Genomic DNA, 12,716 nt, shown 5'->3' with positions numbered 1-12,716 from the left:
TACTAGCTGTTTTCTGGAAAGCAGTTTCATGCTACAGTGATGTCATCTGCTTAAAGCCATCCATAAAATGCTACAGATCCAAAATGATATCACATCTTTGGAAGCAAGTATATAGATAATCATTAAACATTGCAATGCTCTTAACCCTGGTGATCTTATATTAGCTGCAAACTGAAATATGAATGAGCTACAGTCCAAGCATAGACTGGCAATTAGAGGACGCATAATGCTCCTGGGAGTAATCAGTCTGGAGCAATAGCTTACACATCATTTACAATTTATGTGATAACAAAAGTCAAGATTGTTAGTTGACTTCCTTGCTTAATATTACAATACTTCTGTATCTGTGCGGTGGCTGGTGAAATAGAAAACACAACACACACAGAGATGCACACAAAGGCACACGGTTTGCCTAGATGCAGTATTTAAGTGACTTAATCCAGCTGTTAAACATGAATCCATATACATTTATGAGTGCTCTTGGGGCCTCTGGTTTACTACACGCTCTCCCTGTGCCAGCACCAGACGAGGGCACCCAGCAGCAGTCATGCAGCCCTCCAGAGAGACGCTTCGGAACCAAAGATGGTACAGCATGTGTGCCTTCCGAGGGCTTGTAAATGTTTATAAACGAGGCACAGTCATTAGACTAAGAGTTAGTGGTTTGTAAAACCTTCAGTGCAGTAATAAAAGTTTTACAGGAATGATGGAAACCAGCAAGGCCCACGTGAGGCTCTGTTCTGAGGTGCTCTTACATAAGGGAGAGTTCCTCAGCCTTGGGAAACACACAGTGAGGGACAATGGCACTTTCAAGACCAGAGGAATTTATGAAGTATAAGTTGACTTTACCTCACTGCAGTCTATAGCAAAAAGGAATACTGTTTTTATTAACGTGTTAAGTATTTGATAAGGGAGCATTTAACTTTGTCCAGTTATAAGTTGCAGCAGTTCTTTTTGTCAGTTTCCCTGCGAGTGAAAATGTCATCCACAGAAGGAGTGAGAGACAGAACTTGAGGGGGAGGAGGTGAGGGGAAGAGCGGAGAGGAACACATGTTCCTGTCTGTGTGGTCTCTTAAAGGAGCCTCTCCGGATGGTTGCCTGAGTGTGGGCACTCGTCTCCCGCTCTCTTCCTTTCAGACACGGGTTTTATGCCCTAATCTGGGCTGCCTCTTGTCAGACCTAGTGAGGCGCAGGAGGCCGCAGTCAAATGCACCCTGCAGACTTTATGGCCAGATGCAGATACAGATGCAAAGCTCCTGCCCGTAGTTTGTGGTTCCAGCCAGCCAGCCACTTCATGACCAAAATGATGACACCGATTTTAGGTAAAAAGGTTAACAATTCCAGGGTCCCTGGCGGTCCAGTGGTTAGGACTCTGCACTTTCACTGCCAAGGGCCGAGTGTTCGGTGCCTGGTCGGGGAACTAAGATTCTGCAAGCCGCGAGGTCCGGGCAAAAAAAAAAAAAAGTAACAATTCCAGTTGCCTAGTTCTGTAAAGTCACTTTAATGTGCTCTGCCAAGAATGCAGAAAATTAGCACAGGAGGCGGCGCTTCCTTTCCCACGCACCCACTGCTCCTGCGCGCACGTGTGTGCGTGGAGAGGCCTGGCACCAGCCTAATGTGGTAGTTCCATGAGCCCAAGTTCTCCGCACCTGTCTGCTCAGGGAAGGGTTTTCAGTGGCAGATCATGCACCTTTGCTGACACCGGCCAGGAGACTGGGCCTGGCTGCAAGGGCAGCACAGTTGCTGGCGAGAAACCCATGCCTGACGCCAAGCTGCACGGGCAAGTGTGCACGCACCCACCGCCACACGCATGCTCCTCTCTCTCTCATTCTCCACATACATACGCATTGTCTTTTAAAGATATCTTCCTGCTTTATAACTTATTTTTTTCTTTCAAATTGCTCACCAGAAAAAGTAAGTCTACTTTCTGCTTCAATATATTGGATTTATTGCCCTCAACCTCTAACTGGTTACTTTGCATTAAAGTCGATTTTATTAAATGACTGTAAAAAGATTCTGTGACCTGTATATACTGAAATTATTGATTTCCTGGCTTTATAATTTTATTATCGTAATTTATTAGTCATAGTCCAATTCAACTCTTTGTGTAAATAAGCATAAAGAAGTAAGAAAAAGGACTATTTATTTATAGATTTATCTATTTTATTTTTCACTCCTCTGTCATGTGAGGGGCTAGATTATCTTAGGGAAACCTTGGTATAATAACGCAAATTTATCGGTGATGTCTGAGTTGGCTGGTTCTCCAGGACTCACCGTAGCCAGTCTGTGACACGAGCTCAGCAGCCCCTCCAATGGGCTTCGTGAACACCCCCATGATTCCCTTCCCCACGCCGGAGATAACACCCTTGGCCTTGTGTCCTGTTGAACCATGAGCCTCCGATGTTTTCTGGAAGTTCTGCATTGGCTGATCGACTATACCAGCAATTGCACCTGAAAAACAAAAAAAGCCCCGGGTGAGGACTGATGCATAAAATCCTGAGAAAGTGAAAACCTTCAATCTGGAACACAGTTTTGTTTGGATTGAAAATGAAACCCCACCCTCATTATAAAGCTCTTTACTATGCATTTGTTTACCATTTATCTAAGTACATTGAGGATGTGTTAGACATTATTATCTTCATCAAAACACAATGTTCCGACTGGGTTTGGCCCAACACAGGATCTGTGAAGTTCAGTTTCGAATTTAATAAACATGCCAGACTATTCCCAAGTGACACCCACACATCCTTTTCCAGAAATCAGGCAACACAGTTTAGGGACAAGAGCTAACAATTCCTTAGGAGGAGAGTGAGCCTAATACATTTTCACTGAATCAAGAGGATGAAAAAACTGAAAAGGGCCAGCCCCTTTCCTTGTTCTCTCTTTTAGTAAGAATAAGAGCAATTATTTAATAGTAATGTAATGTTAATATGTTAATAATTATATAATAAGAGTAATTGTTGATATAGTAATTATTACTGCTATTATAGCAAATCTGTTTTGAGTGCTTACTGTGTGCTAAGAGCTTACTTGTAGGAGATCGTTAATTCTCACAACCCTAGGGAGTCAGGCATGGCTCTTACCCTCAGTTCCTAGACAAGGCCACCGAGGCACAGGGAGGTTAAGGAGTTTTTCCCAAGGTCACACAGCTGCCCTGCGCTTGAGCCAGGATTGGAGTCCAGGGAGTCGGAGTCACAGCCTCGCTCTTAACCACCAAGCTATTCACTGATCCTGTTTATAAAACAAGCTCTTTCCTTTGCCAGTCTTGGAAAAATTTCCTTTTCTCTCACTTCAGCTGAGGTTTGGCCACTTACCGTTCACTTGAGAACAGCTACAAACCCTGCGCTCACGGCTCTTTGCTCTAACAGCTTTCCCACGGGGCAGCCAGGCCATGCTCGGAGCTGGAGGGCGAATCCCTCAGCCTCTGTGGGTCCCCTCCTTGCTCCTCTTACCTTGAGGGACCAGGGATGAGTTCGACTAAAGGCCACAACAGTCCAGATTTTTTGCCGTGTCAGAGTGAAGGGTTCCCTAACCCAGTAAGAGGTAGAAATTTCATTACAATTCTTGACAGAATTCTCTGTTTTCAGCTCAAACCTGCTAGGATTAATGAAAATGCACAGTCCCCTGGTAGAAATTGTAGTACATGTCAAATCCCATTATTCCAAATGCCACTAATTCAGTCTCCTGGGTAAAGGGAGATTTCCAGTTCTCAGTTAATGACCTGCTAATTTCAAGTAATATTCCATTGAACGAAATCCAGTAAAATGAAAGGCCAGTTCCTTTGGGTCAGTTGTAAAGGCAATGTTCTTCATGGATTCCACTCCTCTAAATTTTGACAGAGCCATTTAAGTTTATGTACTGACAGATTAAGAATGACCTGAGGTGACAGGTCTGTTTCCCAGCCTAGACCACCGCTTCCCAAACCTCTTAAAGAAATGATGAGGGAAGTGGAAGAAGCTGCTCACAGCTGGCCTGGGCCACCTTGGCTATCAGGGGCCAAGGGATGGCAGTCTCAGCACCCCCCAAGACACCCAGTCTTGGTGCTTGGGCTGGGAGCTCGCCTCCTGTTTTCAGTCTGAGGAATCTGATGTTCTGCTCTCCATCTACGAGGTCAGAAGTCAGGGCAGCTGGGAAGTATTAATGGAACCGGCTGCACTGGGAGAGGCAAGAACCCTGGGGTCTTCTCTTCAAATCATTTCATAGCAGACAGCTCACAGTGAATAGCATCAAATCAAAGAACACAGACTTTGCGATTTCACTTTCTGATTTCTTTGAAAGATCTCCATGCTTAAGAGTAGAAAAGGTGGGGTAAATAATTACAAATTCACCAATAAGTTATTGCCTGTATTTCTGGTAGAAATGTCTTCTCTGAAGGGCAGATTGCCGTTAACACTATTAAAACAGAGTTGGGGGGCAGGTGAAAATCTCCCATTTTCCTTTAATGTGTCAGGCCTGACCAGCACAAGGAGCATAGAGCCGTGATTATCCACACAAGGCTCTGACTTGGATCTGCCTAAGTGCAAACCCGTATCACAGTGAAACTCCCCTTTGATCTTCCACTTTCTCCAGCCACCGGCCACGGTGAAGGCTCTGATAGATAAACTTTGATAGATAAATTCTTCAGGCAGCCCCCAAAGTGGAAAGCCTGAACCCCGTGACAAGGTGTTAGATGCTAAGAGGTAGAGAAGGAGCTGCAGGAGCGCAAGCCCTGGGACAGTGCCAGGCCCCAGGCGGGAGGCCGGCCTGTCACACACACCGACACCTCACTGGGCTCCAGGTGCGTGAGAGACCAGCAGCCCGGCCCGCGTCTGCAGCTGAGCCTGAGAGGCAGCTCTTCCAGGGCTTCAGAGGGTCTCTCAGGCAGTGTAATCCCGCTAAATCCCACAACTGGTAAATTATTTACTGCCATACACTCCAACTCTGCTCTGAGGCTTTAGTTAGCGGCGACTGATCCCCAAACTTGTCCGCTGGCATCAGGCCCACGGGGAGGGCAGCCACATGGAGCCGGCTGTGATGTGATGAAGTGAGGCAGGGAGGGAAGGGGCGCTTCCCCGGACCCCCCTCGTGTGCTGGGCAGGGCAGAAGCCGGATGTGCTTCCTTTCCTCTTTTTTTTTGGTCACACTGCGCGGCATGCGGGATCTTAGTTCTCTGACCGGGGATTGAACCCGTGCCCCCTGCAGGGGAAGCATGGAGTCCTAACCACTGGACCGCCAGGGGAGTCCTAGACGTGCTTCCTTTCCTACCCTTTGCTGGAAGAGGAGGGCTTGCTCTGTGAAGCAAGGGAACTAAAAGACCCTCCCTCACCTCTTCTGTGACTTGCTCCCCAGCCTTAGGCAAAACTCACCAGATCACTATCTATGAATGTTCTGCCTGTGTGGCTATTTTGGTGCTGCCTTATCACATGTTGTAATTTTATTCTGAACATTTTTTTTTAAAATCACAATAGCGGAGGCACAGGCCTGGGCTGGGACACCGCTCCACAGCTCACGTTCCAGGGACAAACGAACCCCACAGAGTGTATTAGGCATCCCGGCTTGAGGCTTGCTTGTTTTGACCACGACAGATGAGCAAACTGAGAAGGAAGCACGTCTGTTATTCCCAAATTCCCTTCTAACTGCAAAGCAGGGTGCTGATGGCTGAGGGCAGCATCAGCCGGACTGTGTGTTAAGCGCCTTCTCGGTGCCGAGCTCTTCACTCGCTCGCTCGCGAAACCGTCCCGACTCACCTGGTGGAGGCCTACGTGGTCGGGATTCCGAATGGCGTCCCGAGAGCGGCCGTCAAGACAGGTGTGGCTGCTGGGAAAGCCAGCAGTGCTTCATCCAGCTCAGGCACGGGCCAGGGAAGCGAGTTCTGACATCCTGCCTTAGGTATTCACCAGGGAGAAGTCCCACCTGGGAGGGGACATGCCGTGCAGCTGCGACACGGAGCTCACATCCTCTCTCAGCAGGCTCCAGGGGGTAGTAGAAAGTGGGGGCATCCGGGGAACGGATCTGGTAAATGCGGGCAAGCCTGATGCCAACTCTGCAGGCTAAACAGAGTTTTTCCAAAAGCCACTGCTTTCTGAAAACGGTTGTGGATTTCCTGCAGGAGCCTCAGCGGCATCTCTCTGCAGCCCAACACTTCCTCACTATCCCGGGGCGATGGGGCTGGGCAGGAGAGCTAAAGACGTCCTTTGATTTTTCAAGTGCCTCATAACGCTCCACCGTGTCCCCATGAGGGCCAAGCCGAGTCAAGAAGGCCCATCAAACCCATAAACATTTGGGGGAAATGTATTTTTCCTACCCTGGAACTGTCAATTGTTCAGTCTCCCCACATCCTGATTGTTTCCAGGCTTGGAGCCCTCCAGGGTGGGTGACATGTGGGAAGACCCAGGTTCTTGTCCTGCCTGGAGGTTTGACCTGGGCAAGTCACTTAACCTCATTCATGCCTAGGTTTGAAGATCAAATAAGATGACCCATGTGAAAGTACTTTGACAACCCAGAAGTGTTATTTAAATATATTTTTTACTGACCAGGTCATTTATGTTTATGTCTTATAAAGGAAGAAACTGAGGAACTAGCATTTTGATTTCACCAAGCATGGCTTTCAAACTATTATATGATAATAGCTCTAACTTCAATCGGGCATTTACTGGCATTTGGCAGTTTTATACACCATTTCTGGGGATGGATTAAATGGTGACAAATCTATACTTTCCCAGGTGAGGGGACTTGGTTGGTCCTACTCTCCCCTTTCTTCCTGCCACACATCAAGGACCAGATGTTTTGAAATGACCCAGTGATTATGTGGGATACAGAGAGTTCTTGAACTCTTCCAGGAAAGGAAGCTGGTTGGGCCAACCTTAGCCTGAGAAGCACGGAAATGGACACGCTGCTCCACATGTGCTGCTGGGAGTGGAGCTCTTAGGGGCCCACAGACTCCACGAGCCTACTGTAGTTTCCACAGACAGGCTAAGTGGTTCCTTGCATGGATGAGTGAGTACAAAACATGATGGCTATAGCAAAGTTCAAAGGTTTAGGATTTTCTACCCTGGTTAATAACAGGAGCCATGCTGGAAAGGGTGACATCACAAAGGCAGAACCATGGCTCCCCACGTAACTGATTTCTACCATCAGGCACAGTTTTACACTGTGGAAAATGGGTGGTGGATGTGGCTTCTCTGGGTGGGGAGAGAACAGATTAGTCAGGATGGGGACAGCCACGTGCCAGCCGGCTCAGGTCTCCTCTGCTGAGCGCCTCCATCCAAGAAGAGCTTGGACAGCGAGAAGGAAGCTCTCCTGCCCAGAGCAGAGGGCATGTAAAGCCACGATTCTTAGCAGAAAGAGGGCCCACAGTTCCCAAATGATGGCTTGAGGGCTCCAAGATAACCTCATTGACACTTCCTGTGGTTACAGCAACTGAACCCACTGGACTAAAACTAAAGCAGAAATGCTCCTGCCACTGCTCAGATGTCTCTCTCTGCTGGGACACTCTCTGAAACCAGGCAACTCTTATAGTTCCTTTGCTACCAGAATATAATGAAGGTGCTGTTTACCAAACATGGACCCTTTGCCTGGCACACAACCGACCAGCATTACTTCCAATAACGGCAGAGTAATTTTCAGCCCCAATTTACAAAACAGAAGCTCTGAGGTCACAGAGAAAGGGCCTGGACACCTGAGCCTGGGGTCCGCTGGCTCCCGAGGACCGGCGCCCCCCCCCCCAGCCCGCCCTTCCCCAGAGCAGCCACTCTGCCTGCGGGGTCACTCCTTGACCAGCTGCTCCAACCCAGGTCCCCGTTCCCACACATCATCACAGGACCGTGCCCCACACCACTGCAGGTGAGGGCTTAAACACTTTCTAGTAACTTCACCTGAAGTTGTAACATCTTACGACTTCCTCTCGGGGCCTCAGCTGGCCACGCTGCGAGTCGGGGGGGGGGGGTTATGTACAGAACTGCAGCCTGGAGAGAGGACAAATCCTTTCAAGCTCATCTTTTCTGACCTTTGCTCTCCCTGCTTTGGGCCACTTTGATCTCTGCAAGATGCACACTCCTTCAGATGCTCGGCAGGCAGGCTGCCAAGCAATACAGTTTTAAATTCCTTTGCAAACAAATAAACAAAAGATACCCTTGAAAATCCTGCTCTGTAAAATTTCAGCTCTGAAGCTTCCTTTTCATAGATTTTCCGAAGCAACTTGTTTTTCAAACATTTGTAATATTTGGAAATACCCCTAGCAATCTTCATCTCTAGCTATACCATCTGGCTGCTTGACAAATGGCAATTACTCGGAGTCAGGCAGATCTGGCATTCTTAAAAAAATAAAAGGGAAAAGTGGGCTCCTCACTGAAGTTTACATGACATTTGCACATTGCTCAAGTGCTTCCCAAACAAAAGCAGGCGTTTGCAGTATCTGTGGCAGAGAGGCAGCAAGCTCTTCAGGAGGTTTGCCCGTTGCTCCCTTCAGCAAGCATGCAGCTGTAGGCTGCCGTCCTTGTGTTGACACCCCGCGCGCGGGGCCCTACGGAGTGAATGATGTCTTACGGAAGCCACGAGGACGCAGAGAGGCATCTCCCACCAGAGGCGAGGGAAGGCTGGAACGCGACCAGCGGGGAGCGGGGAGCGGCCAGGTCCCAGGATGGCCCTGCGCAGCCGCACGAGGGCTCTGGAGAGGGTGCCGGTTCCAGAGCCCCGCTGGCCAGGGTAGGAACCAGAATGCGTGCCTTGGCCTCTCTGAGCCTCAGCATCTCTGCAGAAAGATGGACAGTCCACAACCAGCCCGTGGGAAGTCCTGGGCCCCGGTCCCTGGTGGCCCCTTACCGAGCAGGCTGATGCCCAGCCGGGACAGGCCCTGCCGGAGACCCTCGCCTAGGCTCTCCGGGAGCTGCCGCCGCCACTCCTCCTGCCGGTTGTAATGCTCCTCATCCAGCGAGAGCCGGTCCATGTTCCGGGCCAGGCTCGTGGCCAGGTTGGTGATAGAGGTGAGGGTACCTGAGGGCACAAGAGCACGTGGGTTGGTCTCCTGGTCACATAGACAGTGGCCCCTAGGGGAGTGGTCCCTGGAGCGCTGTGGGGGAGGGGAGAGGGAGGTGGAAGCACATCCGCCTTCTGGACTCGCCCATGGAGAGTGAGGGTGGCTTCCCCTCGGTCAGTTTGAAGAAGCAGCCTTAAGACAATGAGGTGAAGATGAACACTTGCTGACAAGGGTGATGGCACTCCTCACAGCGGGTAGAATTAGAACCTCTGTTACCAGAAAAATGCCCACGGCCTCATAGGAGGCTATCATGCACTTTCATTTGACTGTTAGGGCTTGGCTAAAATAGTTAGTTTTGAAGTCCTCACTGAGGCCCAGTTTTGAAGGTTGCAATTTGCCTGCTCTGATTTGAAAGGGTAAGGTTATGTTGCTGAATTTTAAACAGATTGTAAAGGAATGTTTCTACTTTTATCATTTGACAGTCAGGAAATAATTATTATGCCACAGAGAATATGTGTGATTTTGATATTCAGGGTGTTAGCTGAAAAACAGTGAGGACAACAAAGGGAGTAAAGCATGTGAAAGCCACGATTCTGTCTGGTTTTCCCAAGAAAGGCTATTTCTGCATCTTGCTCAAGACAGTCATAATCCCCTCTAGCAAGTCTGCATAGACCCCAGTGAGCAAAACTGAAAGACATCAACGGACATATCCTGAAGCTAATGAATTAGTTCATCTGTTATTGGATGTCTAGTTTTCAGAAGAAATGGAAGATGTTGTTTTTGCAGCTGCATCTTAACCAGTCATCTGAAAAGAAAAAATCCACGTACACACACACAGACAAACCAAACAGATTTTCCTAAGAGAAGGAGAGAACAAGTGTAAAAAACATTGTGAGTCACTATGCTAAAATTACTGCCGGAGTGCAATTTAGCAAGTGTTGGTTGTCTTATTTTAAAATAAAAACAACAGAACCACAAAGATTCAAGTGTCAAGAGTGAGAAATCCACCAGTGACTCATCTGTGAGTTCCTGCAGCTTGGCTCACAGGCCTCCCGGATGACCGGGGCCCCGAGGGAGTGGTCCCGTGATTGTCCATGGAATTTGGTTTATTGCTCTTGCTGTTCTCTTGCCAGTCCCCCTCTATGGATCATGGGTTCTCATATTTCGAGCTCAAGTCTTGTTTGAGGCCTTCTAGAGACTTCTGTAACCTGCCCACTCATAACAGAGTTGCAGTACTGTTGACAGTAAAAAGCCTTTTATGGGGAAGGAGGCCTTTGCCCTGTTTCCCCTGCCTCCTGCTGAGAAGAAACGGGGACTCAGATGGCCCTTGTTAGTTCCCGAGTCACTGCCAACCTGACCAAAATATGGGCAAACAAACACACGGATGAAAGGAAAGCACGCTCTCCTTCTTGTGGGCGGCAGTTTGGCTTCTGCGCCTGATGACCCGTCTGGGCCACAAGGTGGCACTGTTTACGTGGCGTGCTAGGGAAAAGCTGGCTCTTTCACCTCCCAATCGGCTTCCACGTCAAAATGTATCCATAGCCTTACAAAAGTTATGACAACTGTATCTACATTTAAAAAAATATGATGAGGCAACACAGTGTAGGATTTCTGATGTTTAGCAGAAGTCTTGAACACCTTTAATATTTCTGTATTTATCACATGGAATAACAGTTGAGCCAATCCTTGTTTTCCCATTGGGAGGTTTCAAATTCTGAAGTTTCTGAAACATTTTCACACACTACAGGCAAGCAGTGATCTGTTTAAAATATAAGACATTATATATGAGCTTTGTTACAAATCCAACACTTCACTGCCAGCTAACAAGCCAAACAAAGTTAGAGGCAAACTTAATTCACTGAAAACTTTTAACACGTTCTTTAAAAATAAAAAATAAGAGAGGGAAGGAATGAAAATAAGGCCTCATTACAAGGAACCCGAATAGCTACCTTTGGAAATGTGCTTCACAAATGATGTCGTCCCTCTGGAAACTCCACTCACAAAGGCTCCCGGGCCTCGGGTCAGCCCCTCGTACGGAAGCCTGAAGAAGTCGGCGATCCCATTCCCGATGCTTCGCACCAAACTTGCCGGGCTGCCAAGGATTTCCAGGGATCCAACCACCCAGCCTGTGAGGGACCAAAGGGAAGGGGTTACTGAAATCTTAAACACAGCACTTTCAACATATGGGACAAGTGACCCATTTTCCCTGCAATTCATTTTTCACACTAGAATGGAGAATGTAATAAGCTCCTTTGGAGCAAAATATGGGAAATAACTCATTCACTGTGAATTCATAAATGGCAAACTTTCATACTTTATAAATCAAAGTGATCCTTTTGGCGGCCTCACAAATAGCTTTAATATGACTTCCCTGCCCGAGCCTCCCGTATTCCTGCTAAAAGTGACCCGTGTGCAGGGGACGATGCTCCCGCCCCCGAGGAAAGGCAGTCCCTGGGGCTGCAGGTGTTCACAGGCTGGGAAGTTATCCTTAAAACCTCCTTGGGCAGCAGAGGCACCAGGATGAGGAGGAGATGCCTGGTCAGGGGAGGAGGCCAGATGCTAAATGGGGTGTTGCAAAGGGGATGCACAGTTCTGACAAGGATGGAGCAGTTATTTTTAATCTTTCCCAATCCTACCAAGCTGAGCGCTTCCCTTTGGAGTGGAGCTGGAGCCAGAGAAATGTTTCCCCTTCAAGCCCAGCTTCAGTTGTGTAAACTCTAGTGACAGGGACATGCTGATTAGGTTAGCGAGAGGGGCGTGTTCCCCGCGAATGTCCCAGGAGGGGAGCTTTGGATCTGGTTTCCTACTTGAGCTGGGGCTCGCCAGGAGCCGGCCCGCTCAGCGGCGGCCCGACTGCCGAGCGCTCGGCCCCGTGGGAACGGGGCTGTGGTGTGGAGGCTGGAGCGGCTCCCCTTCGCCTTCCTCCCCGGGTGGGGGGCTCGGGGCTCTCGCCCGGAGGACGGGAGGTGCAGGCAAGGGCCGGGGGCTCAAGAAAGGAGGATGCCGAACAGACAGCTCTCCCCGGGGACACCATGGCCTCTCCAGCCCAGGGCGGCGAGCGCTTTAACGGGGAGGCCGCGGGGACAGGACCCGTGTGGGAGCCGATCCTGCCCCCCCAGCAGGGTTTTGGAGGCCAGGCCTGTGACAGAGACCCCCAGTCAAGTCATCAGTCCCAGAGGGTAGGGAAGGTGTGGGTGCAAGAGCCAAGCCAGAGCCCTGAAGGGTTTCCAGGCCCAGCCCCTGTAGAGAGGAACGTTCTTAAATTTTGAGCCCACCTCTCTTCTCTGGAACATTAGAAGACAACACTAGGGTTTAGGTTAAAAGAGGGAATAACTTCCAGAAGATGCAGATTATAAATGGAAGTGCCTATGGGCGCCAGGCATTCAACTCCCTCAATTCTCACAGCAACTCTTCAAGTCCTAGCACCTGCCTCCGTGTAAATTCAGATTAGCCAAGGACCGAGCCTCTCCCTGGGTTCAGGGACTGTTCCAGGTGCAGGGGACAGAGCCTACACCGACACGGTGTTACCCCGTCTCCACCATCTCAAGGGCAGGCAGGAGAAGGAGGAAACTGCGGCTCAGAGGTTGAGTCAGTTCACAGTCTCCCCGCCGTTTAGACACGTGCGAGGGTTCCAAGCCGGGTTTAGCTGGTTCCAGAGCCCACCCTCCCTCTTCCTGGGAGCCCAGGCTGCGCTGAGTAGGCAGGGTACCGTGGAAGGCTGTGGAATAGTCTCCCTTGGAGGGCCTTCTCTGGAGGTGAAGAAACA

The 12,716-nt window shown here is 49.3% G+C and overlaps 1 protein-coding gene across 2 annotated transcripts in view; it reads right to left on the bottom strand.

Moving 5' to 3' along the window:
• VPS13B (vacuolar protein sorting 13 homolog B) overlaps positions 1-12,716 on the bottom strand; it is an 802,016-nt gene that overhangs the window by 6,037 nt on the left and 783,263 nt on the right. For both annotated transcript variants that reach the window (XM_061172062.1, XM_061172061.1), the window contains exons 57-59: positions 10,900-11,076; positions 8,797-8,967; positions 2,272-2,448 (exon numbers count right to left, since the gene is read on the bottom strand). In XM_061172062.1, coding sequence (XP_061028045.1) covers positions 2,272-2,448; positions 8,797-8,967; positions 10,900-11,076 — 525 coding nt within the window. The remainder of the gene's footprint in view (positions 1-2,271; positions 2,449-8,796; positions 8,968-10,899; positions 11,077-12,716) is intronic.

This window comes from Eubalaena glacialis, chromosome 17, assembly GCF_028564815.1.
Source record: "Eubalaena glacialis isolate mEubGla1 chromosome 17, mEubGla1.1.hap2.+ XY, whole genome shotgun sequence".
Taxonomy (NCBI): domain Eukaryota; kingdom Metazoa; phylum Chordata; class Mammalia; order Artiodactyla; family Balaenidae; genus Eubalaena; species Eubalaena glacialis.
This window is presented reverse-complemented; position numbering and strand designations above follow the sequence as displayed.